The following is a 27,413-nucleotide window of genomic DNA, read 5'->3' as shown; positions in this document are numbered from 1 at the left end:
GTGTACAGAAATTACAAGGAAATCCCGGATAACTGGAAATCCAAGGCAGGAATGCAATCAGCTGAAAGGTACAGCTTGAAAATTTGATGTGAGATGTTGCTAATTATGTAGGGAGGCAAAAGTGATTCCTTTAGCCATGGCTCTGTGGGTAGCACTCTGACCTCAAGTCAGGACATCATAGGTTCAAGTCTCGCTCCCAACAATTGAGTCCCAGTGCCAGTGTGGAGAGAGCACTGCAAACTGGAAGAACATTAAAGAGAAGCTTCATCTAACACCCACCACAGGAGGCAAAGATCCCATGGGACTATTCTAAGAATTGGGGCTTTTTTTAAAACATTCCAATACAAAGTGCTGTGTAGTGGCCCAGATATAGAAATACAAATTTTCCTTTTATCAAACTTTTCATACATTTAAAATGGTGTGAACTTCGCCAAAAGTTGTCAAATTCTCCTCAACCCCAATAAATAGCATTTATTGTCCATCTGCTTACGATTCCAGGATAACGTAGATTATAAGATATCTTTATTAGTCACTCGTACATCGAAATGCACAGTGAAATGTATCTTTTGCGCAGAGTGTTCTGGGGGCAGCCCGCAAGCGTCACCACGCTTCCGGCGCCAACATAGCATGCCCACAACTTCCTAACCCGTACGTCTTTGGAATGTGGGAGAAAACCGGAGCACCTGGAGGAAACCCACTCAGACACGAAATGGGAGAGGAGGCAGATCTTGGGAACACTAAATCAGTACAATGCACCACATGGCAATTGGGAACAGGCAATAAATGCTGGCTTTGCCAGCAATACACAGATCCTGGAAAGCAAATAAATTTTTTAAAAAATATGGTAATTTTTCTCCACTATTTAAAGTAGAGAGTTCTACAGTTGTTGAGAAATGGGAGAGGGGGATGTGGTTCCAATTTTGAAAGACTTAAGTTGTCAAGTTTCCCCAACAGTGACTCTATAACTGACTGGATAAGTGCCACAGTTGAGAAAAATTCTGTAAACACTTGGGAGTATTGTGTTCAGTTTTGGTTGCCCTGCTATAGGAAAGATGTTATTAAACTGGAAATTCAGGAAATACTTACAAGGATGTTGCCAAGACTTAAGGGCCTGAGTTATAGGGAGAGGTTGGACAGGCTAGGACTTTATTCCATGGAGCATAGGGGACTGAGGGGTGATCTTATAGAGGTGTATAAAATCATGAGGGGCATAAATAGGATGAATGTGCTCAGTCTTTTTCCCAGGGTTGGGAAATCAAGAACTAGAGGGCACAGGTTTAATGTGAGAGGGGAAAGATTTAATAGGAACTCGAGGGGCAACTTTCTTTTACACAAAGGGTGGTATCTATGTGGAATGAACTGCCAGAGGAAGTGGTTGAGCCGGGTTCAATAACAACTTTTAAAAGACAGTTGGACAGGTACATGGATTGGAAAGATTTAAAAGGTTATGGGCCAAACACTGGCAAATGGGACTAGCTTACATGGGGTACCTTAGTTGGCATGGACTAGTTAGGCCAAGGGGCCTGTTTCCATGCTGTGTAACGTTATGACTCTAATAATAAAGACAAGTCTTTCCCTCTGTCCAGTGTTCAGCTCAGCAGTGAAGAAGGGGAGTCTGGCTTATCGAGCAGCAGTGACAACGATGATGATGGTGATGATCCAACCTTCAGGGTGAGGTTCAACAACTTCAGGCCCCTTTCCTTATTTTGGCATGAGCCTGGCATCTCCATCCCACCCATTTCCAGAACGTGGCACGCCTCAAAGAAGAACAGGAACGTGCTGCTCGTTGGCTCCCACATCAGCTGCGACATCGTGCTCCACTGCGAGTTTGAAGATGGCCACGTGGTGGACAACAGTGAGGAGGAGGCCACACGACTCCACACCCTCTGGTCCAGGCAGTCAGACACCGAGAGCTCCACCTCGTCTTCCTCTTCGTCTGCAGACTCACAGTGGATCAGGCAGTTACAGGGCTCAGACTTGGACTTGGTCCAAGGTACCACCCAGCACGAGACAACCGTGGACAAGCCGCCTGGCACAACTCAGCAAACCTTCACAGCAGAAACCCCACTGGACAAGGAAGAGGGGCAGAGCAGCAGCTCCACAGCCAATACCTCCACCCCCATCCCTGAGAGTTCCACACTCTCCAGCACAGAGTCCTCACTGCTGCGTTCCCAGAGCCTCGCCTCCGACGCTTCCAGACAATTCACGGACACATGTTCATCAATCACCACCTCCAAGGATTTCACAGCAGATTCCTCCAGTTCAGACACAACTCTCGGAGATGACCACTTCGTACCCAAGAGGTATCCTGCAGCTGGTCCAACACAACCGTTGAACTCGCAGCAGAGAACCCCTCCAGGCACTCTGTGATTCTACCACCAACTTTACCCAACACCAACTTCTTTCTCCTCCAGCTGCCTCTCACAGCTCGGCTGAACTACTCAGTGGAAGAGGATTCTACACAATGAGCCCTCTCCGGGTAAAGCAGTTCCTCCTGAATTCCCTTTAAGTTCTTTCACGGTTTTCAGAATGTCGTTGGTCACCTTTCAGCCTGCTCTATTATCTCCTTTCACATTTCCCTGATTGTTCTGGTGTCACCTTTATACATTTCTTTACATCTTCTGCAGTATTAGGAACTGTGCACACTCTGGACCAATCAAGGGTCGACATGGGCAAAATAAATTCTCTTGCTCCCTTACAAATGAACCCCAGTGCATCATTCAGATTGTTAAAGTTTGTTAGCCATCCAGCGTTTACTGGCTTCCCGTTACCAAGGAATCTCCCGATAACGTTTGACATTGGCTGTGTATTTCTACAGTCTGCAAACGGTCACGCCAAGCAGAGAATCTTGTCTATCCCCTCCAGCTGCATGTGGGACCAGTGTTTACATCAAGTTTAAAGGAGTGCTCTTCAACAAGAACGACACACAACCGATGAAAGCAGCTCACGATTTGCCAATATAAAGTTGGCTAGCATTAGAGTACAAGGTGTGAGGATTATAATGTTCCTCCAGATTTAGACTTCAGGTATTTGTTCTCCAGTGACTCACCATTGCATTAATAAATGATACTGAGACTGCTTACTGGGACAATGATATACATTTTATTAGCAGTGATAGTGGCAATACAACTCAGCCGGGTTGGATTGGTCACAGAATAAGTTTACAATTCATCAACAAACGGTGTGTTGGCCAGATTGCCACTGGCTGCCATCGACTTCTTACCAGAAACAAACTTTTTTGCAGCCTGCGGAGCAGAGGGAGATTGCGTTAGGAAGCGGGAGGTTACATTGCCCCTGGGGCTGCTCTGCTCTCTGAAACAAGCTTCTTAAAAAGCCATTTCAATATCTCAACTCTGTTTGACTTCCAAATATCCAACCCAGCTGGTTTTACTGGTTAAGGATCTGCATAAATGCAAATTGTTGGTGGAACGGTTAATTCTTCCCTCTCCCGTCAGTGATAACTTGAACCGAAACCTGAACGGTGACAGACTCCCACCTGCCTGGTGGCCCCACTTACAGCCAGTGAACACTCTTCTCCTGACTGCCTGTGTGGTGCAGCGGAGAGAAGCTGGTCATAACCTCCCCGATATCACACCATCAGACACAATCCACGCAGTCCCCACCACCCTCAAGGCACAGGCTGAGGCCCCATAAGGTCAAGAGGATGACTGAGTGACCCTGACTGTTCAACTGGGAGATGCAAGCCCCGTGTGATTGGGACTCAGAGGGAAGTGGGTCATGGCTCCTGTTAGTTGTACAACGTGGCTGCTCCAATGTCAGCGGGTCAATAGACCCAACCTAATATCTTCACAACAGGAAGGACACTTGGTCCCTTGACCCTGTTCTGTCCATTCAGTGAGGTCTGGGCTGCTCCATCTCCCACCTCCACGTGGCTGTCTTTGTACAACCAATAAAACCTTGTGTTTTAGGGGCAATGAGACCATCCCACAAATTAGGTGAAATATTTTGGCTCAGGCGCGTCTCTCCGTGTGTGCGCGTGTAGAGTCAGGACAAACACGAAGGCTAGGAACTGGCTACCCCAATCCTCCTTACACAGAGCAATCCCCTGCACTAACTCAATGTAGACACACACGTCGAGCACGGTACTGACCACCACCGAGTGGCACCATTAAGGCTGAGTAAACAGTGGGGAGGGTGAGGGACGACTCAATGATCAGTGACAGAGCAACACATGAACATCTCAGACCACTACTCAACATGTTACTCACCTTCACCACATCTGAGAGGGACACAGAGTCGATCCGCTGAACCAGATCAGGGGTGGGCACAAACGTACCGGTCAGCAGGGCCTGAGAGCCGATCTCATCCAGCAGCCCGTCAGATGTCTCAACGGCCATCAAGTACTTGGCTCTTAACTGGCTTCTGCAAAACAAACCAGACGAAGCGCTCGCAGTGAAGAATTTTCGTTCAGCAGTCTGCATGGTCGTCAGAAACTTGCTTGTCCAAGCTATGCTTGGTGGCAGATGACATCTGCCCCAGCAGGAGGGCCAGAAACCAGGGGAAAGATACGGAAGATGGATCCGGATAACGGGATGGGGAAAGAGTTGGGGGAAAATAAGGAGGACTTTTTCCTCTCGGAAGAAGATGCGATCTGGAACACACTCCCTGAAGGGGCTGGACAAATAGATTCAGTGGCAACTTTCAAAAGGGATATTTTACTCATTCAGGCAGCAGAGACTTCACTGCGTGGCCAGCACATTGTCAATCCATGACTGCCCCTGAACTGAGACAGTTAAAAGTCAACCACACTGGTGAGTCTGGAGTCACGTCACACAAACCAGCCTCCCCTCTATTGACATTAGCCATTGGGAAGAGGGTACAAAACCGAGAGCACAAACCACCAGACTCAAGGACACTTTCTATCCCACTGTTATCAGACTCTTGAACAGATCTTTCATACGTAAGAGACAAACTCTTGATCTCTCAGTCTACCTCGTTGTGGCCCTTGCACCTATTGTCTGCCTGCACGGCACTCTCTCTGTAACTGGAACACTATATTCTGCATTGTTTTTTTTTCCTTTTGTACTACCTCAATGTACATCCAGTAGGTATGACATGATCTGTCTGGATGGCATGCAAACAAAAGCTTTTCACTGTATCTCAGTACATGTGACAATAATAAACCGATACATACAGGCCGACTGAACATTTCCTGCACTGTAGAACACAAGTGATGGACACAACAGCTGATACGAGCTTTCTTTTCCAGATTTATTAATCTACCTGAATTTAAATTCCCCAGGTGGGAATCGAAATCTGGATGAAGATTCTAGACCAAGCTAATTAACAATTACACTACAGTACCCTGACTTCCTAAACAGTTGCATAGGCCGCCTCATTATCGGAAGGATGTGGAGGCGTTGGAAAGGGTGCGGAGGAGATTTACCAGGATGCTGCCTGGTTTAGAGAGGATGTATTATGAGGAGAGACTAAAGGAGCTAGGGCTTTACTCTTTGGAGAGAAGGAGGATGAGAGGAGACATGATAGAGGTGTACAAGATATTAAGAGGAATAGATAGAGTGGACAGCCAGCGCCTCTTTCCCAGGGCACCAATGCTCAATACAAGAGGGCATGGCTTTAAGGTAATGGGTAGGAAGTTCAAGGGAGATATCAGAGGAAGGGTTTTCATCCACAGAGTGGTTGGGGCGTGGAATGCACTGCCTGGGGCAGTGGTGGAGGCAGGTACATCTGTCGGATCGGCAGTAAGGAAAGCGAGTGCTATGTTGGCGTGCAGTTCGAGAGGTATAGTGTATAAAAGTAGGGAGGTGTTGATGAGGCTCTACGGGGCACTAGTGAGGCCTCATTTGGAATACTGTGTAAAGTTTTGGGCCCCATATCTTAGGAAGGATGTGCTGATGTTGGAGAGGGTTCAGAGGAGATTTACGAGGACGATTCCCGGAATGAAAGGGCTTATGTATGAGGAGCGTTTGTCGGCTCTTGAACTGTACTCACTGGAGTACAGAAGAATGAAAGGGGACCTCATAGAAACGTTTAAAATGTTGAAAGGACTGGACAGAGTAGATGTGGCCAAGCTGTTTCCCTTGGTGGGTGAGTCCAGGACCAGAGGGCACAATCTTAGAATTAGAGGGCACCAGTTTAAAACAGAGATGAGGAGAAATTTCTTTAGCCAGAGGGTGGTGAATTTGTGGAACTCCTTGCCACGTACAGCAGTGGAGGCCAGATCATTGGAGGCGTTTAAGGAGGAGATAGATAGATATCTAATTAGTCAAGGTATCAAGGGATATGGGGATAAGGCCGGAAATTGGGGCTAGAAAGAAATAGTGTTTTTTTCCTTTAGCTCATGGAGCAGACTTTTTTCCGTTTCTCATTTCTTTTTCCCTTTCTTTTCTTTGGTGCAGACTCGATGGGCCAAATGGCCTACTTCTGCTCCCTTGTCTTGTGATCTCTACATTGGTCAAATTCAAGAGATTGCTAGATAACCATATGGAGGAATTTAAAATAGAGGGATATGTGGGAGGAAGGGGTTAGATAGTCTTAAGTGAGGTTTAAAGGTCGGCACAACATTGTGGGCTGAAGGGCCTGTATTGTGCTGTACTGTTCTATGTTCTATGAAACAAAATTTGCAGAGCTACACGGAAACAGTGAAGGTGTGATGGGCCAAATGGCCTCCACCCGTCCTCCGAGAATCAATGACCTGAACTTCTCGTACACTGGGTCTTTCTTCCTTCCCCGCCGTCTTAATTTTTTACTGCGCTCCTGGAATCTCTCGTACAGACGCTGATTGCTCTCCAGAATAAACACGTCTGTCGCTAGATCCCTGATCTGAAACACTGACTGTTTCTCCCATGTGCTGAATATTTCTAGCATTTCCTGTTTTTATTTCTGGCTCACACCAGGGAATTTATTCTCAATGATGTCTAACGTAACTTCAGCAAACCATTCTGTGTACTCACACCGGCAGCCAAGAACAAGCAGTCTTGGCACCAAAGTCTTCAAGCTACTGTCAGGGATGAGCTGTTAAACTTTCCGAGAAATTTTGCTCTCCCTTTTTGAAAGACTCTACATCACTGAAGGCAAGTATGACAGCAAGGACATGATCAAAGTTACTGAGCTTACTTGGCCTGTGCAACATCATCCTCAGTGACACTGCCTTGAGCAACGTTGTTGACTTCAGTCAGTGCCGCCCTGATCACCTGGAATTCAAAGTTTTTACACATTTCAACAACAAAAAAGAACAAAAATTATTTTTATGACAATTATAAAATATAAAAAAACACAGCCTTGATTTAACAATTTCTGATCAGCACACTAGATTGGAACGTTGAAAGTACCAAACAAAATGCTGTAAGATTACGAAGGAAAGAGGGAAGTTGATGTCTTTGCAAGTTGGAATACAGGCTTTCCCTCACCCACACTGATCACGCACTGACAATCATCCTGTCAACCTTCTCATTAGAAATTCTTATTTCCATATCCACAATGGAAACTACCTCTGTAACCTTGTCACCTGCCCGTTACACCTCCCTGTCAGAGGTGGTGCTAAATTGCCTCACCTCTGTGGGGCAATTTGTACAACTATTTACATTCAAACATAAATAGTTGTACAAATTAAAGACAGAATGCATGATCTGAAAGTGGCGATTGATGATATCCCTGTCTTGATGGAGTTACCAACACTTTCTAACACATCCCCCACCTGTGAACTACACTTGCTCTTGACCCATACACAATGCTACAACAAATTTGGGGTTAAAATCCCCCGTCTAGTTTAGGTGGCACATGAAGGGTGCTACTGGTTTACCCACAAGGCAGGTCCAACTGGTGTTACCACCACCTCCCACCCTACCTCACTTCAGCCCTTCTAAGATCTCTTTCTGTTCCTTCTCCCTCCCGCCTGTCCCTGGAATGTATCCACGTCAGGTTCCTCTTGGAGTGAAGTTATTTCTGCTGAATTCCCTTTTGGATCTTAGACTTACAGTCTTGATTTCTCTGCCCTGGAAGTTGAAGTATCTTTCCTATGAATCATAATTTTAAAGACCTTTACTTGACTACCTTCCAACTATCCTGCAAAGAACCCATGTCAGTTCAGTCTCTCCTGATTGCTCTATTGATGTGCACATTCATTGTAAAGCGTTCTCCTTCCCTCCCCCAATACAGTGAGGGTAAAAAAAATTAGTTACAAATCATTCTGACATTACTAGGGTCCTGTAGTTTCTGTGAACCAAGCAGCAGCAGATGGGCAAAGATTCGAATTCCAGCAGTACACAAGCGAAGGTTACACCACAGATTATACGTACATCACTTGCAGAAGCAGATTGTGAGATGGTGTAGATGCCAAACAGCCCGGAGTCGGAGTAGCCTGCATTGAACGCTGAAACCTGTTCATGGGAATATGTTGCAAGACAAAGTCAGTCTTATTAAATACAGATTTTAAAAAAACTCAAAATAAAAGAGAAATCTTTTAGTGCAGAAGCAAAACTCACATCAAATGGTCCTGTGTTTTTCTTTAGGATCGCCTGATATAACTTGCTGGAAACATTACTGCCCCATTTAACATAAGGACCAGGAGCAAGAACCTGCTGTAAGACACCAAACGCAAGGGCCTCGGGTGAACCAGTAGCTACGCTCTCAGCTACCACAGCTGCATGAACCAGAGTGTCGTTGTTCTGAGCACGGATTTCACCTGCAGACACACAAGTTTAAAATATCATTGCAGGTATGGAAGATGACCTTCATCCTTCATAGCACCAATTTTACCTGTCAGATGTCCATCTTTAAAGGAAATAATTGTTCACATATTTTAAGTTAATATATAATCCTGTTGTATATTAACATATATATTTTGAATTATATTAAAACAAACGATTAAACTCATTATTGTACACAGACATCTTCAGCACGTTTTCATCATTTAATCTATTGTAATTTGACTGGAGTTTATTTTAACTGCACACTATGAATAACAGATTAAACATGTTCCAAGGAAGTGATCATTTCAAAATTTTTCCCCAGAAGAGTGTACAGTAATATTTTCAGGATAAGCAGATGTTAATGCAACTCTTAGCCTAATTTAATCACTGCCTTACTTGATACATCCAGAGTGGGGAAATGATTCGGGGTCTGCTAACTTGATTAATTCGGAATTGGTTGTGACCTATTGAACTAGGAAACTGAGCAGCACAACAACTTGCATTTATATAGCACCTATACAGCAGCAAAATGTCTCAAGGTGGTTCAAGGGAATATTAGCAAAAATTGACGTGGAGCCACAGGGAGATATTAGGTGTCCAACTATTTGCTTAGAGAGACGGTATCAGAACTGTGTGTGAGAGAGAGGGGGCGCGAGAGAGAGGGGGCGCGAGAGAGAGGGGGCGCGAGAGAGAGAGGGGGCGCGAGAGAGAGGGGGGGCGAGAGAGAGGGGGGGCGAGAGAGAGGGGGCGTGAGAGAGAGAGGGGGCGAGAGAGAGGGGGGGCGAGAGAGAGGGGGGGCGAGAGAGAGGGGGGGCGAGAGAGAGGGGGGGCGAGAGAGAGGGGGGGCGAGAGAGAGGGGGGGCGAGAGAGAGGGGGGGCGAGAGAGAGGGGGGGCGAGAGAGGGGGGGGCGAGAGAGAGGGGGCGAGAGAGAGGGGGCGAGAGAGAGGGGGCGAGAGAGAGGGGGCGAGAGAGAGGGGGCGAGAGAGAGAGGGCGAGAGAGAGAGAGGGGGGCGAGAGAGAGGGGGGGGGCGAGAGAGAGGGGGGGGCGAGAGAGAGGGGGGGGCGAGAGAGAGGGGGCGCGAGAGAGGGGGGGCGAGAGAGAGGGGGGCGAGAGAGAGGGGGGGCGAGAGAGAGGGGGGGCGAGAGAGAGGGGGCGTGAGAGAGAGAGGGGGCGTGAGAGAGAGAGGGGGCGTGAGAGAGAGAGGGGGCGAGAGAGGGGGCGAGAGAGAGAGGGGGCGAGAGAGAGAGAGGGGGCGAGAGAGAGAGGGGGCGAGAGAGAGAGGGGGCGAGAGAGGGGGCGAGAGAGGGGGCGAGAGAGAGGGGGGGCGAGAGAGAGGGGGGGCGAGAGAGAGGGGGGGCGAGAGAGAGGGGGGGCGAGAGAGAGGGGGGGCGAGAGAGAGGGGGCGAGAGAGAGGGGGCGAGAGAGAGGGGGCGAGAGAGAGGGGGCGAGAGAGAGAGAGGGGCGAGAGAGAGAGAGGGGGCGAGAGAGAGAGAGGGGGCGAGAGAGAGAGGGGGGCGAGAGAGAGGGGGGGCGAGAGAGAGGGGGGGCGAGAGAGAGGGGGGCGAGAGAGAGGGGGTGAGAGAGAGGGGGGGGCGAGAGAGAGGGGGGGCGAGAGAGAGGGGGGGCGAGAGAGAGGGGGGGCGAGAGAGAGGGGGGGGCGAGAGAGAGGGGGGGCGAGAGAGAGGGGGGGCGAGAGAGAGGGGGGGCGAGAGAGGGGGGGGCGAGAGAGAGGGGGGCGAGAGAGGGGGCACGAGAGAGAGAGGGGGCGCGAGGGAGGGGGCGCGAGGGAGGGGGCGCGAGAGAGGGGGCGCGAGAGAGGGGGCGCGAGAGAGGGGGCGCGAGAGAGGGGGCGCGAGAGAGAGAGGGGGCGAGAGAGAGGGGGCGAGAGAGAGAGGGGGCGAGAGAGAGAGGGGGGGCGAGAGAGAGAGGGGGGGGCGAGAGAGAGGGGGGGGGGTGAGAGAGAGGGGGGGTGAGAGAAAGGGGGGGTGAGAGAGAGAGAGAGGGGGCGAGAGAGAGAGCAGGTTGGGGAGGATATTCCTGAAATGGACACCTGGGAATCACACAGGCATTTACTGCACTTTTATTAGGAAAGGGCTTAGTTTCTCCTACTGGGACCCCACGGTTGAAGCTGAACAAAGTGGAACAGAAATCCTCAAAATACAAGAAAAGTTCTTAAGCTCCTATAGGTGATGAGGATTGGGCAGGAACGTGGAGTCGAGGCCAAGATGAGCCCAGGTCTTGTCGAGTGTTGGCCTTTGAGCCCTACTCCTGCTTCTTCTGTTCTAGCTGGTGAAATTACCCAGACATCACGGGTGGGGAAAGCTAATCAAACGTTGACAAAGGACACAGTCAAAGTCCCAAAATTAGCCACGTGCTTTTGTTAATTTCTCTGCTGCTGTAGATGCAGAGCTCACTCCGGCCTGGTTAACTGTACCCACACCGATCACAAACCTCACCTCCACGAAACTTGGCTGCAGTGCCGGCTGCTCCAGTACCGCTCCTTATGTTGAGGTAGTGCTCGCCCACCTGTTTCAAGACGGTGTGGCTCACCCCTGTGGGTGAAGAGAAGTAACAACATGGACACAAATCCGAGGGCAATAGGACCCTGCAATGCGACTTCAACATCCTCCCTCACCACCATCCAGGGCCTCAGACAGTCCTTCCAGGCGAGGCAGCGCTTCACCTGTGAATCCATCGGGATTATTTATCGCACCTGGTGCGGCCTCCTCTACATCGGTGAGATGCGACACAGATTGGGAGATCGCTTCGTCGAGTGCCTTTGCTCCGTCTGCCGTACCAGCCAGGATTTCCCACTTCCCATTCCCACACTGACATGTCTGCCCACGGCCTCCTCCGCTGCCGAGTCAGGGCTAGACGCAGATTAGAGGAACAGCATCTCATATTCCCCCGGGCAGACTCCAACCCGGCGACACGGACAGGGAATTCTCTAACTTCCAGTGACCACTCCCCTCAATCCCACCCCCCCCCACACTTTTTTCCTCCTGATCCCACTGGCCCCCATCACCCCAGCTCTCCCCCCCCACCCTCTCGATCTGCCCCTCACCCACACATTCCTCCCTCCGGTTCCCCTCCCCACCTCCTTCCCTTTATTCCATGGTCCACTGCCCCCTCCGATCAGATTCCATCTTCAGCCCTTTGTCACTTCCACCCATCGTCTCCCAGCTTCTCGCATCATTCCCACTCTCCCCCCCTCCCTCACCTGCCTATCACCCCCCCCCCTCACCTGGATCCACCTCTCACCCACCAGATCTTGCCCCCCCCCCACCTATTACACCGGCCATCTCCCCTCTTTCTTTCCAGCCCTGATGAAGGGTCTCGACCTGAAACATCAACTGTCCATCTCCCTCCACAGATGCTGCCCGGCCCCGAGTTCCTCCAGAGCCTTTGCGTGGACCTTCAACATTAAACTCTTTAGAATTAAGAGTAAAATGAGACACTTCAACACTGGGATGGTTTCATACACAAATCACATATCAACTGAATGCAGTTCTTTATAATAAATTACAAGATTGCACATGACAACTTTAATCAAGAATGTTTACAAGTATAACTTATGATGTAAATATGACACTTACCCAGCCCTACAAGAGCCATTCTTCCCGTTGTGAAATTACTTTGTACAAATTGGTGCAGCTGTGAGGACGACAGCACACTGGAACATTAGGGACAATCCTCAACGTTATGCCATAGAACATACAACAGGACAGCACAATACAGGCCCTTCGGCCCACCATGTCGTGCAGACCTTTAAACCTCGCCTAAGACTATCTAACCCCTTCCTCCCACATATCCCTCTATTTTAAATTCCTCCACACGCTTATCTTCCTTAAAAGATTTGCTTAGCGGAGAATCTCTGCTTTGTTCTCACCTGTTCTGCTGTGTGCTGACCAATCATAAAGCTGGGACAGTAGAGGGGGTTGCTCAGGGCGTTACGATAAGCAGCGGCATGCAGGTTCTCCAGGACACCTACAACCAAACAACACAATCATTTGCTTTCCACATCCAACCACAGGCTAATAATTAATCAAGAGCAGGTACTGGAAGGCAAGCTCCACATGTAAATCCCCAGGTCCAGATGGGATATAACCTTGGTTGCTGGAGGGGAGGGGGGGCGGGGGGTGGTGCAGAAGGCCTGGCTATAACCTTCCAAACACCTCTAGATTTAGAGGTGTTGCCCAAGGACTGGAAAACTCCAATTGTGGCACCTTTACAACGTAGAACAGCACAGGACGGAGACAAACCCTTCAGGCCACCATCTGTGTTGACCATCAAGCACCTAACCAATACTAATCCTGCTAACCAGCCCTTGGTCTGACAGCCTATTATCCCGGCGATTCAAGTGCTCACCCACATGCTTGTTAAATGTTGCGAGAGTACCTGTCTCCACCACTTTCCCAGACAGTACGTCCCAGACTGCAAACAGCCTCAGGGTGAAATTATCCTTCCTCAGATCTGCTCTAAACCTCTTAGTCTTCACCTCAAACCTACCGCTTATGTAGGGAGATGGATAAAACAAAGAGAATATCTTGTCGTTTCATTTATTGCATCCGGTGCGGCCTCCTGTACGTCAGGGAGACCCGACACAGATTGGGTGACCGCTTCGTCGAGCACCTTCGCTCCGTCCGCCGCAACAGCCGGGACCTCACGGTGGCCGCCCACTTCAATTCCACATCCCACTCCCACACCAACATGTCTTTCCACGGCCTCCTCTACTGCCACGTTGGGGCCAGACGCAGGTTGGAGGAACAACACCTCATATTCTGCCTTGGGAGTCTGCAACCTGACGGCCTCAACATCAATTTCTCTAACTTCTGGTAACTCCATCCCTTCTTTTTCTTCCCCCCCCCAAACTCCTCGGTCTTCCTTTATTCCTGTGGCTCCCTTCCCCCACCTTGATGACCTGCCCATCTCCTCTCCTCCCCTCCTCCATCATTCCATGGTCCACTGCCCTCTCCTACCGGATTCCTTCTTCTTCAGCCCTTTGCCTCTCAGACCTCACCTCTCAGCTTATTACATCTCCCCCCTCCTCCCCCACCCACCTACCTTCCCCCCTCACCTGGACTCACCTATCCCCTGCCTGCATGTGGTCTTCCCCCTCCCCCCAACTTATTCTGGCTTCTGCCCTCTTCCTTTCCAGTCCTAATGAAGGGTCTCGACCCGAAACGTCAACTGTTTATTTCCCTCCACAGATGCTGCCTGACCTGCTGAGTTCCTCCAGCACTTTGTGTGTGTTGCTCCAGATTCCAGCATCTGTAGAATTTCTTGTGTCAAGGGAACATCTGTGACAGGCTGGGGCCAGGGTTGCTGTTGTTAACGGAACAGCTGGAGCTCTGTTGAGATAGGATTGCTGTTGGGAGCCGGGATGGACCCAATGGGCTGAGTGGCCTCCTTCTGCCTCACAGGGTGTCCAACATCCACAAGTGAGCAGAGGGATGACCACGACAGTGATCGACAGCTGATTTCTTCTCTCCTTACACCAGGAGCTCTGAGACCTGGCAGAGGATGCGGCCAGCAATAGTCGAAGTGAACTGCAGTTATTGTTCTCAGAGCAGAGGTGGTGGTGAGGCTGGAATTCCCTGTCCAACAGGTCGAATCCCAGCCAGTCTCTCTTCTTCCCGCCCTCCCATCAGGCAGAAGGTACGAACACGCACCACCAGGCTCAAGGACAGCTTCTATCTTGTAATAAGACTCTTGAACGGATGATAAAGATGGACTCTCGATCTCTCAGTCTACCTCGTCGTGGCCCTTGCACTTTACTGTCTGCCTGCACCGCACTTTCTCTGTAACTGTGACACTTTACTCTGCATTCTGTTATTGCTTTTCCTTTTTATTACCTCGATGTACTTGTGCACGGAATGATCTGCCTGGATGGCAAGCAAACAAAAGTTTTCACTGGATAAGGTCATGAGGCATAGACAGGGTGAAAGCACAGTCATTTCCCCAAGGAGGGGGTATAAAAACAAGAGGGCACAGGTTTAAGATCAGAGGGGAGAGATTTAAAAAGGGACATCAGGGGCAGCTTCTTCACGCAAAGGGTGGTGCGTATTTGGAATGAACTGCCAGAAATACTGGCTGAGGCGGGCACATTAGCAACATTTAAAAGCCATCTAGATAAGTACACGGGTCGGAGAGGTTTAGAGGGCTGTGGGCCAAAGATGGGACTAGCTCGCCGGGCAACAGAATCAGCATGGACGAGTTGGGCCGAAGAGCCTGTTTCCCTGCTGTGTGACTCTGTGGATCTCAGTCCACATACCAACACCTGCTGAAGGACAAGGAGTGGAGAATAAAACCTGGCCTCGCTCGTGCTAGCCAGCTCCCAAGAATGAATCATACAGCACAGGAGACCGTCAACCCACTGTGACTGCGTGACAATAAGAATAGAGTTTCAACTCTACCCCTCTACCCCGCGCCCCCCCCCCCCCCCCCAAAGAAGATTCGGGACAATCACAAAGGGGCTTCTTCCTGTACACAGTGGGCTGATGGGTCTGTTTCTATGCTGTACAACTCTGTGACTTTATGCAGAAACTTGAAGGTTTTTTTGTTTGTGTCACTTTCAGTATCTTTGCAGTTCCCAGCTTACAGGGACCCCTGATGGACTTGCAAGGAATCACTTGAACATGAAGATTCAGAGCCATCTGAACAGAGAATGTAATGGCTATAAAGTTAATGGTGAGGGTTTTGCTTTGGGGTGATTAGCTACCTCCCAGTTAATGTGTCAGTCAGCAAGGATCCTGCCCCAAGCTGAGTCACAGAACAATGCAGCACGGATACAGGCCCTTCGGCCCAACCAGTCCATGCCGACCACAGTGCTCACCCAGCCAGTCCCAATTCCCTGCATTCAGCCCATATCCCTCCAGGCCCCGCCCCTCCGTGTACCTATCCAAGTGCTTCTTAAATGATACTGTTGTACCTGCCTCACCCACTTCCTCTGGCAGCTTGTTCCATATACTCACCACCCTCTGTGTGATAAAGTTGCCCCTCAGGTCCCTCTCACCCTAAACCTATGCCCCCTACTTTTGGACTCCCCTACCCTGGGAAAAAGACTGTTACCGTCCACCTTATCCATGCCTCTCGCAACTTTACACACTTCTATAAAGTCAGAAACAGTTGATTACAAAACAGTTGTTTTACTATCTGTCCGAAATGGGCCTTTCAAAGCTCACCTATTTGTGGGGTCTGAGAGGCAACGGCCTTGTCCACTTCCAGCTTTGAAGGGAGTTCCTTTAGTTCCCATGCCCTGAACTCCTGGGCAGCGGTAACGTTAATCAGGTACTCCATTACCGTGTCACTGGGGGGGGGGGGGGTAAATCAGTGGTTAGAAACCTATGACAATCTGCACGTACGTTGTGATGAATTAACATGGAGAAACATCTCAGGTTTATCAGAGAACAAGAGAGAAGATTAAATTATTAAACTAGAAACACATGTGGAAGTTGAAAGTTTGTTGTTACTTGGTGTGACAGATTACAGTGAGATGTATCCACCTGGCACAAGAGCAAGTCAAAGTGTCTCATACCAACCAACTCCACACAGTTCATCCGATTAAAATAATAGTCCAGCAACAAATGCAGGCTTTGTAAAACTGGTGTTAGACACCCAGCCCAATTAATAATTCTAAATCTGAGATCAATAGATTTTGGGTAAATGAGAATGTGAAAGAACACAGAGCCAGGGTAAGCGAATGGAGATGAGGTACAGATAAGCTGTAATGAACAGCGGAATGGGTTTACGGGGACTGAGTGGTTTCCTCCTGTCCCTGTTTCCAACAATCAAAAGTCTGCAGTGGTCCAATACTTACACATAGTCTCGCATACATTCCACTGTGTAGGTCATGTTTTCCCTGGTCGACGTCACGCTGCGGAAAGCAGAAAGGGTCTGTCACTTCTGGCTGCAATGAACTGAAGTCAGCTCTAATTCAGTAATGTTTCCACAAACACAAGCTTCAATGTCCTAGCATTAATCAACCTGTCCCACATGTAAAAGTAACCCAAAACACTCACGAACTGCAGAAAAATACCACCTGCAATAAAAGGAGCAAGGTTTCATTGTCTGTGACTGTGACAGGTGGGTGGGCCTCTGAATACAGAACTTCAACGAGATGCAAATTTAAAGGGTTTACATGAAGCAAATAGTCACTTTAAACTGACCAGTGACAAGAATGAGAACCCTATCTTCAGAAACTTGTTTGTGATGGGTGAGATGCCCAGTATCCCAACCCATTGTCAGTGAGAATGGGGCCAGAGCTTAATTCATCTCTAAATCGGACATTTCTGTTAGGATGTGGGAATAATAAGGAAGAACTTTAAAAATACAATACAGTTTTTGTCCCAATTCTGGCCTGCGCACAGTCTGACTTTATATAATTTTGTTTTGCAACCTCACAAGGCCTCAAGCACTTTGTAGCTAATGAGATACTTCTGAAGGACAATAGTTGTTGCAGAACAGAACATGCAGCAATGTGATATTGACCAGACACTCGATACTTCAGTGACTTTGACTGAGGAATGATGATTGTTTGGGCTATCGTTCTGCTTGTCCTCGAATCCTGCTTGGGATCTTTTAAGCCCATACAGGAAGACAGAGCCTTGGTCTAACAATGCATCTGAAAGACAACACGTCCAGTACTGCGACTGACACACTGGGAACTTTCTGCAGTGGAACACGAACCCACCACCTTCTGCGCCAAGTCGAGCATTGTCTACTGAGGTGCAGCATCTACCACACAGGAGATACTCCCCAGCACTGATTTACTCCTACTACTGGTAGTTCACTGGCTGGCAAGTACAGGAAATTAAGTAGACTTACCTCAGACTGCCACCAATAGTTTCTATTCCACGGGTTATTCTGAACGATGAAACTCCCTTTGTGGTCTGTTAATCAGAATAGGCTCTGGTAAGTGACTGCAGTTAACTTCAAGGGGAGATCTGAACTTTTCAAGAAAGATGCATAAAGCTTTGTTTCTTTTTCCTAAGATGTTACAAAATGAATCTCCACTAAAACAATGAAGCTTATGTTGGAATGGTGCATTGCAAACTAGAGACGGCCACTGACGGACATTTACTCTGGCATCCGTTATTTCAACCTCACACATGTAAAGAAATCAGTCTTCGCATTCAGATAAAATATTAACAACAAAACCTTTACTTCGTAATAAATTTGGGGAAAAAAGCTAGCACCAGCAATGGTAACCAGGAAACAGCTGGACCGTTGTCACAAACCCATCTAGAGGCTAAAAAAATTTGGTTTGTCCCCTTTGACTCTCACCAACTTTTATCGATGCACCATAGAAAGCATCCTATCTGGATGTATCACGGCTTGGTACGGCAACTGCTCTGCCCAGGACCGCAAGAAACTGCAGAGAGTTGTGGACACAGCCCAGTGCATCACGGACACCAGCCTCCCCCCTTGGACTCTGTCTTTACTTCTCGCTGTCTTGGTGAAGCAGCCAGCATAATCAAAGACCCCACCCACCCAGGTCATTCTCTCTTCTCTCCTCTTCCATCGGGTATACAGGATACAGGAGCCTGAGGGCACGTACCACCAGACTTAAGGACAGCTTCTACCCCACTGTGATAAGACTATTGAACGGTTCCCTTATACAATGAGATGGACTTTGACCTCACAATCTACCTTGTTGTTACCTAGCACCTTATTGCACTGCACTTTCTCTGTAGCTGTGACACTTTACTCTGTACTGTTATTGTTTTTACCTGTACTACCTCAATGCACTCTGTACTAACTCAATGTAACTGAACTGTGTAATGAATTGATCTGTACGATCAGTATGCAAGAGAAGTTTTTCACTGTACCTTGGTACAAGTGACAATAATAAACCAATACCAATAAGAGAAAAGACAAAATCTGCGGATGATGGAAATCTGCAACAGAGTCATACAGCACGGAAACAGGCCCTTCGGCCCAACTGGTCCATGCCGACCAAGATTCTCATCTAAACTAGTCCCATTTGCCCACATTTGGCCCATATCCCTCTAAACCTTTCCTATCCACGTTCCTGTCCAAGTACCTTTTAAATGTACCTGCCTCACCCACTTCCTCCAGTAGCTCGCTCCACACACTGACCGCCCTCTGTGTGAGAAAGTTGCCCCTCAGGTTCCCATTAAATCTCACCCCTCTCACCTTAAACTTGTGCCCTCTAGTTCTTGATTCCCCAACCCTGGGAGAAAGACTGAGTGCATTCACCCTATCTATGCCTCTCTTGATTTTATACACCTTTATAAGATCACCTCTCCTTTCAATAAAAATGGAAAATGAAGCTCAGTTTCTCTAACTGACATGCTGAGTATTTCCAACATTTTCTGTTTTATTTCAGAGTTCCATCATCTGCAGCCTTTTGCTTTTCACTAACGCCTGTTGGGGAGATGTGCCTTCCTTCCCTAGTCTGGTCTGTATGTGGCTCCAGACCCATTGACTTGTAACTGCATTTCCCCAGCTAGTGAGTCCATTTAGGGCACGAGTAGGGATTGGAAATAAATGCTGGTGTTGCCAGCGATGGCAGTGTCCCCTGGAACAAATAAATCAGAAAAATATCCACAGCTCACAATTGTAGCTGTGAGCAAGATACTTCAATCTGATTTTTACAAGCCTAGTTAACCCCCCGTTAATTAAACCAAATGGAATAAGATGAAAGCCATTGTGAAGGAGACTTACCGAGATTTCCCAAGTGCCAGGTTTGCTGTTAAACTGTACTCACCAGGTTTGCTGCCAGCCGAAGGGCATGAGTGATGCCCAAGTTACTGGCACTCTCATATCTGCTGCCCGCCTTTATAAACACCCCAATCTTTGAGATTGGAGAGTAATTCTCCAGGGAGGCAATCACCAATCCATTCGGCAGTTTGGACACCTGCAAGAAAAGAGCGAGTTAACATAAAGACTTCACTATCGTTATCAAATGTGCGATCGGTATGCATGATCGGTATGCAAGACAAGTTTTTCACTGTACCTCGGTACAAGTGACAATAATAAACCAATACCAATACCTCTCTCTCCTTCAAAGTCCATCATTTTTGACCAAGCTGCCGTTTGCCTCTCCAGATGCCAATTTTTGATAATGCTCCTCAGAAACACACCGGCGCATTTTACTCTGTTGAAAAATGCCATGAAACTGCAGGGTGTCGTTTTAATTGCATGCAGACTCACGATAAGATGGACTCGACTTCACAATCTACCTGAGCATAGCGGTTAGCGCGACGCTATTACAGCGCCAGCGATCGAGATTCGATTCCCGTCGCTGTCTGTAAGGAGTTTGTGCGTTCTCCCGTGTCTGCGTGGGTTTCCTCCGGGTGCTCTGGTTTCCTCCCACATTCTAAAGACGTACGGGTAGGTTAATTTGGGGGTTTAAAATTGGCGGCGTGGACTTGTTGGGCCGGAAGGGCCTGTTACCACGCTGTAAATAAAATTTTTAAAAAAACATGGCCTTGCACCTTATTGTCTGCCTGCGCTGCACTTTCTCTGTAACTGTAACACTTTACTCTACATTCTATTATTGTTTTACCTTATATTATCTCAATGCACTGTGTAATGAATTGATCTGTATGATTGGCATGCAAGACAAGTTTTTCACTGTACCTCGTTACATGTGACAACAATAAACTAATTTACCAATTTATTTACCAATTAAATCCTGACTCTGCATGTTTCTTAAGAAACAACTCCATTACCTGTTGTCCTGATTTCTGGTTAGACTTTTTACCTCACGCCCGGGTAAGAACTGAAAGTGTGACAGGGTTACTGGGTAGACAGTGGCCGTTAGGAGATCACCTGACACCTGGAGGAATCTCATGTACTGAGGGTGAAGTAAACACCCATCTCCAGGGATGGGAGCCCCACACAGCCAGCAGTGCCACCTTTCAGGTTACACTGAGTCCCCATCCACCAAAGCAGACAAGAGCAGGGAGGCTTTCCCAATGCCCAACTAACATTTATCGACCAATGTAGACTAATCAGCGATGTTTGTGGGATCTTACTTTATGCAAACTGGGTGTTAGGTTTTTTTTGCATTACAGCAGTGACCACACTTCAAAGCAAGTTCACATGCAACCCATCTTGAAGATAAGAAAGGTGACCTTAAGATCATCAGCACTGGTAAGTGGCGTTTAATTCAATGCAGGGAACATCTTTTAACAAGATATGGTAAGACAAGACAAGATATCTTTATTAGTCACATGTGCATCGAAACACACACTGAAATGCATCTTTTGTGTAGAGTGTTCTGGGGGCAGCCCGCAAGTGTCACCACGCTTCCGACGCCAACATAGCATGCCCACAACTTCCTAACCCGTACGTCTTTGGAATGTGGGAGGAAACTGGAGCACCGGAGGAAAATCACGTAGACACAGGGAGAACGTACAAACTCCTTACTGAATTTGATTTCACTGATTTGCCTTCCTCTCTTGACCGCTAGTGGGTCCGTTTAGGGCACGAGTAGGGATTGGAAATAAATGCTGGTGTTGCCAGCGATGGCAGTGTCCCCTGGAACAAATAAATCAGAAAAATATCCGGGGTTGGGGGGGGGTGGTGGGAATCTCCACATGGTCCATCCTCATCCATGCCCAATCTTCACATTCAAATCTCAGAGCTAAACAGCCCACCTGTGCTCCTGCTTCATTAAACATTACGGTCACAGGCCTCAGCTACTGACCAGGTTAATGAACTGCGACCCAGAAATGCCCGAACCATCTTAAGATCTTGTCCATAGCAATTAAAAAGGTGCAAATATTCAGGTCACACAGAGCTTGCTGAATGGGTGGTTTAGACAGTAGCAACACAGAGCAAGTACAGGTGACACCAACCTCGGTGGTGCTTGACACACTACTACATACACCCATGGGCATCCACCTCTGAAAGCAATCTGCTCCAAGTGGGCACAGCCTCTACACCTTTGAGAGGCTCCCTCAAAACGACGGACGTGGAATCACAATTCTGCAATAATAAGCTGTGACAGACTTTCACTGACCTCTGGCTCCTGAGGTGGGAGTTTCTCTACGGCCGCTGCATACTCACTCTTGGGTGCGAGTCTGAGTGAATAAAACCTCGTTGCCTGTAATCAAAAATTCACAGGAATCAGCGTGGAATGAAGGCCACCGAAAGGCAGGCCATTGATTCCGAATGATCATCAGAACTTTTTAAGAAATAGAAACAGAAATTGCTGGAGTGCAGAAAGTGAAGGGTTAAAATTAAAAGGGAGATAAGGAAAGAAAAGGCTTTACGGACATAAAAATCAGCCCCTCAAGCCTGCCCTGCCATCCACTGTAGCTCAGGTCCCCCATTCCCTATCCCTCTACCTCCTTACTGTCCAAAAGTCTGACTGAGCTCAGTCTTCAATACACTCAATGACTCCGCATCCATGACCTGCGGAGAGTAGAGGACTCTGCCCAACACTCCACGAGCACATCCCTCCCCACCATCGGTGGTATCTGCAGGAGGCACTGCCTCAAGACGGCAACATCCATCAAAGGTCCCCACCATCTGGGCCGTGCTATTGTCTCACAGCTCCCATCGGGCAGGAGGTACAGAAGCCTGAAGTCCCACACCACCAGGTTCAGGAACAGCTACTTCCCTTCAACCATTTGGTTCTTGAACCAACCGACACAATCCTAATCACTGCAATTCAGCAACACTATGACCACTTTGATCAGTTTGCACTAAAATGGACTTTTTTTTGTTCTAAATGTGTTTTATCTTGTAAAAATTGTGTATAATTTATGTTTAATAAGCATGCCGCTTATCTGATGCTCTGTGCCTGTGATGCTGCTGCAAGTAAGTTTTTCATTGCACCCGTGCACACATGGACTTGTGCATCTGACAATAAACTCGACTTTGACTTTGGAGAATCCTAAAGGTTTACAAGCTTGTACATAAAGAATTTCCAATATCACGGAAAGCCTAGAATACAGAAGACACCGGGGTGAAATTAAAAAGGGAAATTGGGAGGTCAAAGAGGTCAAATACTGCTGAGTAGAATTAAAAACATGTTTTTAATTTACTTAATGAACAAGAAAGTAACGAAGAATTTCAGACCACCTCCCTGGAACCAAAAATATCTGTGGAAACTGAGGGCCTGGGTTAGATTCTTCGGAATTTTCTGCCACTTTCTTCACGGAGGTGGGCAACACCGATATTAGAGTGAATAAATGCAAAATATTAAATGCAAAGTTGAAAAGGGAGCACTGAGGGCTTCAGTGCCTTTCAAAGTGGAGGGATTGGCCGATCCAGATGAAGGATATCTCAGCCCATTTTAAAAGGGGAGAAAATTTCAGTGCCGAGTGTCACTCCTAATTAACTTCAGAATTGATTCCAATAAGTTAGTAAGGGAAGTATAAACTTTCATCTAGAAAGGTGCTAATTGAGGACATTCAACGCAAATTTGTTACGACAAGGTCTAGTCTGATTAACTATTGAATTTTTTGAGGAGGTAACTAGGAGGGCTGATGAGGGCAGTGTGTGAAATGTAGTCTCCGTGGATTTTAGCAAGGCCCTCCACAAGGTGCCACACAGCAGCTTAGTCAAAAAAAGTAAACGTTCCTGGGAATCAAGGGGGAGCTGGATCCAAAATTAGTTCAGTGTGAGGAAGAATATAGAACATAACAGCACAGTACAGGCCCTTCGGCCCACAATGTTGTGCCGACATTTTATCCTGCTCTAAGATCTAACCCTTCCCTCCCACATAGCCCCCTATTTCTCTATCATTCATGTGTCTATCTAAGAATCTCTTAAATGTCCCTCATGTATCTGCCCCCACAACCTCTGCCGGCAGTGCGTTCCACACACCCAGGGTAGTAGTGATCAGATGGCTTTGCAACCCAGAAGGTTATCAGTGGGCTCCACTTGACCCCTTGCTTTTTTTTAACATATAGTGATGATTTAGACCCAATTGTAGGGGCATGATAAATTTAAAGATGAACAAAAAATTGGCCATGTGGTTGAATGTTTTCAACTGCAGGAAGATTCTGACGGCTTGGTCAGTTGGGCAGGAAAGTGGCAAATGAACTTAAGCAGGAGACGGATGGGGTGATGCATTGGGTGAGCGTCCAACGGGACAGGGGAATGCACAGTAAATGGGAGGATTCTGAAGAGGTGCGGAGTAACCTTGGCACAGATGGTCAATAATGCAGTTAAAGTTGTACATTTCTTTTATTAGCTGAGGCATGGAATGTAAACGCAGGGAGGCTACGCTAGAATTGTGTACAGCACTGGCTGGACTACAGCTCGAGCACAGTTCTAGTCATGGCAGTGCAGAAATGGGACAGTCGTGGAGGGGGTGCAGAGATTTATGAAGATTTGCCAGAGTGGAACATTTTAGCTGTGAGGAGAGGTTTGATAGGCTGGGTTAATTTCTTTGGTACGGAGGAGGCTAAAGGAGACTTCACTGAGATGTATAACATGAGGCACCCATCTCTGTAGTAGACAGGTCAAATATCAGGAGCCATGATTTAAATTCATAGGAGAATTAGAAGGGGGGGGTGGGGGGAGAAAAATATTTTCACCCAGACAGTGGTGGGGTCTGGAACTCACTGCCTGAAAGTGGTAGAGACAGGAAGCCTCAGCAAACTTGAACAGTGCTGGGATATGGACTTGAAGGGCCGTGATTACAGAGCTGTGGACCTGGTGCTGCAAGGTAGGAACAGGATGAAAGCCCTTTCGCAACCAGCACGGACACGGGCTGAATTTTATATGATTCTGGGATCAGAATCAGAACCAGGCAGCGCAGAAACAGGCCCTTCGGCCCAACACATCCATGCTGACCTGTTTGCCAATCTACACTGATCCCATTTGCCTGCATTAGGACCATATCCTCCTTTACCTTGCCTGTTTAAGCGTGTCTAAATGCTTCTTAAATATTTGACCAAACACCCTGACAAAGACAACAGACAACACACAATCCTTCGAACCCTTGTGTTCCCACTTATATACTCTGCAATATCAGAGAACTTTGGCTCGTCAAAGATCACTTCGTTTTCATTAGTCCACACTGACTGCCAAATCACACTCTGACGTCTCTGCTGGAACGGGCCCACACACCAGGGAGTAGGAAGGTCATCGCCCGATACATTCTCCACTTCTGCAGTTATCTCTTTCAGAACCCTGGCATCAGGTCCAGGGATTCATTGGCTTTTCATCCCCTTGATTTATAAAGCAGTTTTAACATAGAACATTGAGTAACACAGCACAGAAACAGGCCCTTCGGCCCAACCAGACCATGCCAACCAAGACTCCCGTCTAAGCTGGTCCCATTTGCCTGTGGCCCATATCCCTCTACGCCTTTCCTATCCATTTACCTGGCCAAGTGCCTTTGAAATGTTTTTAATGTACCTGCCTCAACCACTTCCTCTACCACCTTCTGGGTAAAAAAGTTGCCCCTCGGGTTCCTATTAAATCTCTCCTCTTTCACCTTAAACCAACATCCTCTAGTTCTTGATTCCCCAACCCTGGGGCAAAAGACTGACTGCATTCCCCCTATCTATGCCCCTTATGATTTTAAACACCTCCATAATATCCTTTATACACCTGTATAACATCCCAAGGCACTTCACAGGAATGATATCAAACAAAATCTGCCATTGATCCTTAAGCACCATTAAGGTAAATGACTAATATCCTGCTCAAAGTTACCGTCGCTCCCTCCCTAACAGCACTGTCAGGAGACACACACCTCAAGGACCTGCAGCAGTTCAAGAAGGCAGCTCACCACCACGTTCTCAAGGGCAGTCAAGGATGGGCAATTAAAATGGAGACACAATCTGCAGCAACAGATAAAGGGTTTGCAACAGAATCTGAATCCTGCTGCCAGATTTCGACCCAACAATTCCTTCCCCCCACCAAATGCTGTTGGACCTGCTGAGTTCCTCCAGCAGATTGTTTGTTGCTGGGCAATTAAATGTTGGCTCAGTCTGCAAAGCTCTTATCCCTTGAACGAGTAAAATGAAAGGTTTTAAGGGGCATAGAATAGAAAGGTACAGTACAAGAACAGGCCCTTCAGCCCACAAAGTCTGCACCAAAACTGATGCCAATTTAAACTGCACACCTGCCTGCATGTGATCTCTATCCCTCAATCCCCTGCCTGTTTGTGTCTGTCCATGTCCTTTAAATGTTGCTCTCATATCTGCTTCCACCATGTCCCCCGGCAGCATGTTCCAGGCACCTACCACTCTCTATTTTAAAAAAATGCCACACAAATCTCCTTTAAACTTTCCCCCTCTCACCTTAGTTATGCCCTCTAATATATGACATTTCCACCCTGGGAAAAAGACTATGCATCTCATAATTTGATATACTTCTATAAGGTCAATGAGGAAAGAGATGGAGGTCTGGGGAAGAAACTTTAAAGATTAGGCCTTGGCAGGTGAAGCCTAGGGAAGAGGTCAAAATTGGAGGATCGTAAAGACCACACTGTGTAATGGGCTTCAGCAGATCAAAGATTTATTGAACTTTTAATCAGAAGCAGTTATGGTATATATAGAGTGAGGTTTTCAGTTATTGCTGCAATCTTTTCACTGTCTATTTTTCCCAGGTTGGAGACTACCCAGGCAGAATATGAGGTGCTGTTCCTCTAATTTATGTTCAGCCTCGACCTGGCAGTGGAGGGGGCCATGGACAGACATGTCAGTGTGGGACTGGGAAGAGGAATCAAAGTGGATGGCCACCGGGAGACCCCGGCGGGAACGGCAGACGGAGTGAAGGCACTCAGCGAAGCAGTCACCCACTTTGTATCGGTCTGACCGCTGAGGGATCACGAATGTCCATCTGTTGCTCCATGTTGCTTTAAGGCTGAGACGAGGAGGAAGTTCTTCAGCCAGAGGCTGGTGAACCTGTGGACTCTGTTGCCACAGAGGGCTGTGGAGGCCAAGTCATTGGGTGTATTTAAGGCAGAGATCGATAGGTTCTTCACTGGTGAGGGGGTTAAGGTGGGAGAATGGGGTTTAAAAAACCAGCCAGGAATCGATGGGCCGAATGGCCTGCTCCTGCTCCTATATCCCGTGGTGTACCTGCACCTGCAGCCCCTTGTGTCTCCGTTTATAGGGATGAGACTGGAGGAAATTATCCAGTGATCAGGCACTGCAGCTTGTGTCCGACCCCCCGAGATCCTCCCCCCGCCGCCGGGAATCCGCTTCACGCCGGTCACCTCGGCAATGTCAAAGCCGGCCCCGGCTCTGGGACCGGCTGCGGCTGCCTGGCCGCCCGGCCCCGAGCTCCGGGCACCGAGCGACCCCGGGCTCCGGGCTCCGGGCTCCAGCGGCGGCTCCGGGCACCGAGCGGCTCCGGGCATCGGCGGCGGCCCGATGACCTTCAGCCACCGGGCAGAGGCCATCCCCGTACCCAGGGCCGGGCCGGGCCTCCGGCCGCCGGGTCTCCGCTGCGTTTAACGGGCGTGTGAAGGGCGCTGGGTCCCGGACGGAGCCCCACCGGCGGGGCGGCGGAGACTCGGGGACCGGGACCGCCGGCCTAGGCCGCAGCCTCCGGGGTCACCGGTCTGTCCCCGCCCGCGGCCCTGCAGACACGGGGGCCGCACGGGTGTTCTCGGTGACTCGCCCCCGGGGCCGAGGCGGACAAGCAGCCACTTACGGTGAGGTTTGCGAGCGCAGAATTCACCGTCCTCGCCGCCCTCATCGTCGCCGCGCCGCCCGCTCCCGCTCCGGCTCCCGCTCCCGCTCCGGGACACACTCAACATGGCGGCCGAGCAGCTCCGGGACACTCAACATGG

The 27,413-nt window shown here is 48.5% G+C and overlaps 1 protein-coding gene across 1 annotated transcript; it reads right to left on the bottom strand.

The window, feature by feature from the left end:
- Window positions 1-3,079: 3,079 nt before the first annotated feature.
- LOC127573948 (cytochrome b-c1 complex subunit 2, mitochondrial) lies at window positions 3,080-27,413 on the bottom strand. The gene is made up of 14 exons (XM_052022569.1): window positions 27,275-27,413; window positions 21,669-21,752; window positions 19,407-19,556; window positions 17,501-17,565; window positions 16,494-16,550; window positions 15,859-15,983; window positions 12,564-12,661; window positions 12,271-12,328; window positions 11,131-11,226; window positions 8,466-8,665; window positions 8,280-8,360; window positions 7,099-7,175; window positions 4,230-4,383; window positions 3,080-3,245 (listed from the first exon to the last, which is right to left on the bottom strand). Exons 1-14 carry the CDS (start codon window positions 27,317-27,319, stop codon window positions 3,162-3,164), a joined length of 1,374 nt encoding a protein of 457 aa, XP_051878529.1. The 5' UTR covers window positions 27,320-27,413; the 3' UTR covers window positions 3,080-3,161.

Source organism: Pristis pectinata, chromosome 8 (genome assembly GCF_009764475.1).
Source record: "Pristis pectinata isolate sPriPec2 chromosome 8, sPriPec2.1.pri, whole genome shotgun sequence".
NCBI lineage: Eukaryota > Metazoa > Chordata > Chondrichthyes > Rhinopristiformes > Pristidae > Pristis > Pristis pectinata.
This window is presented reverse-complemented; position numbering and strand designations above follow the sequence as displayed.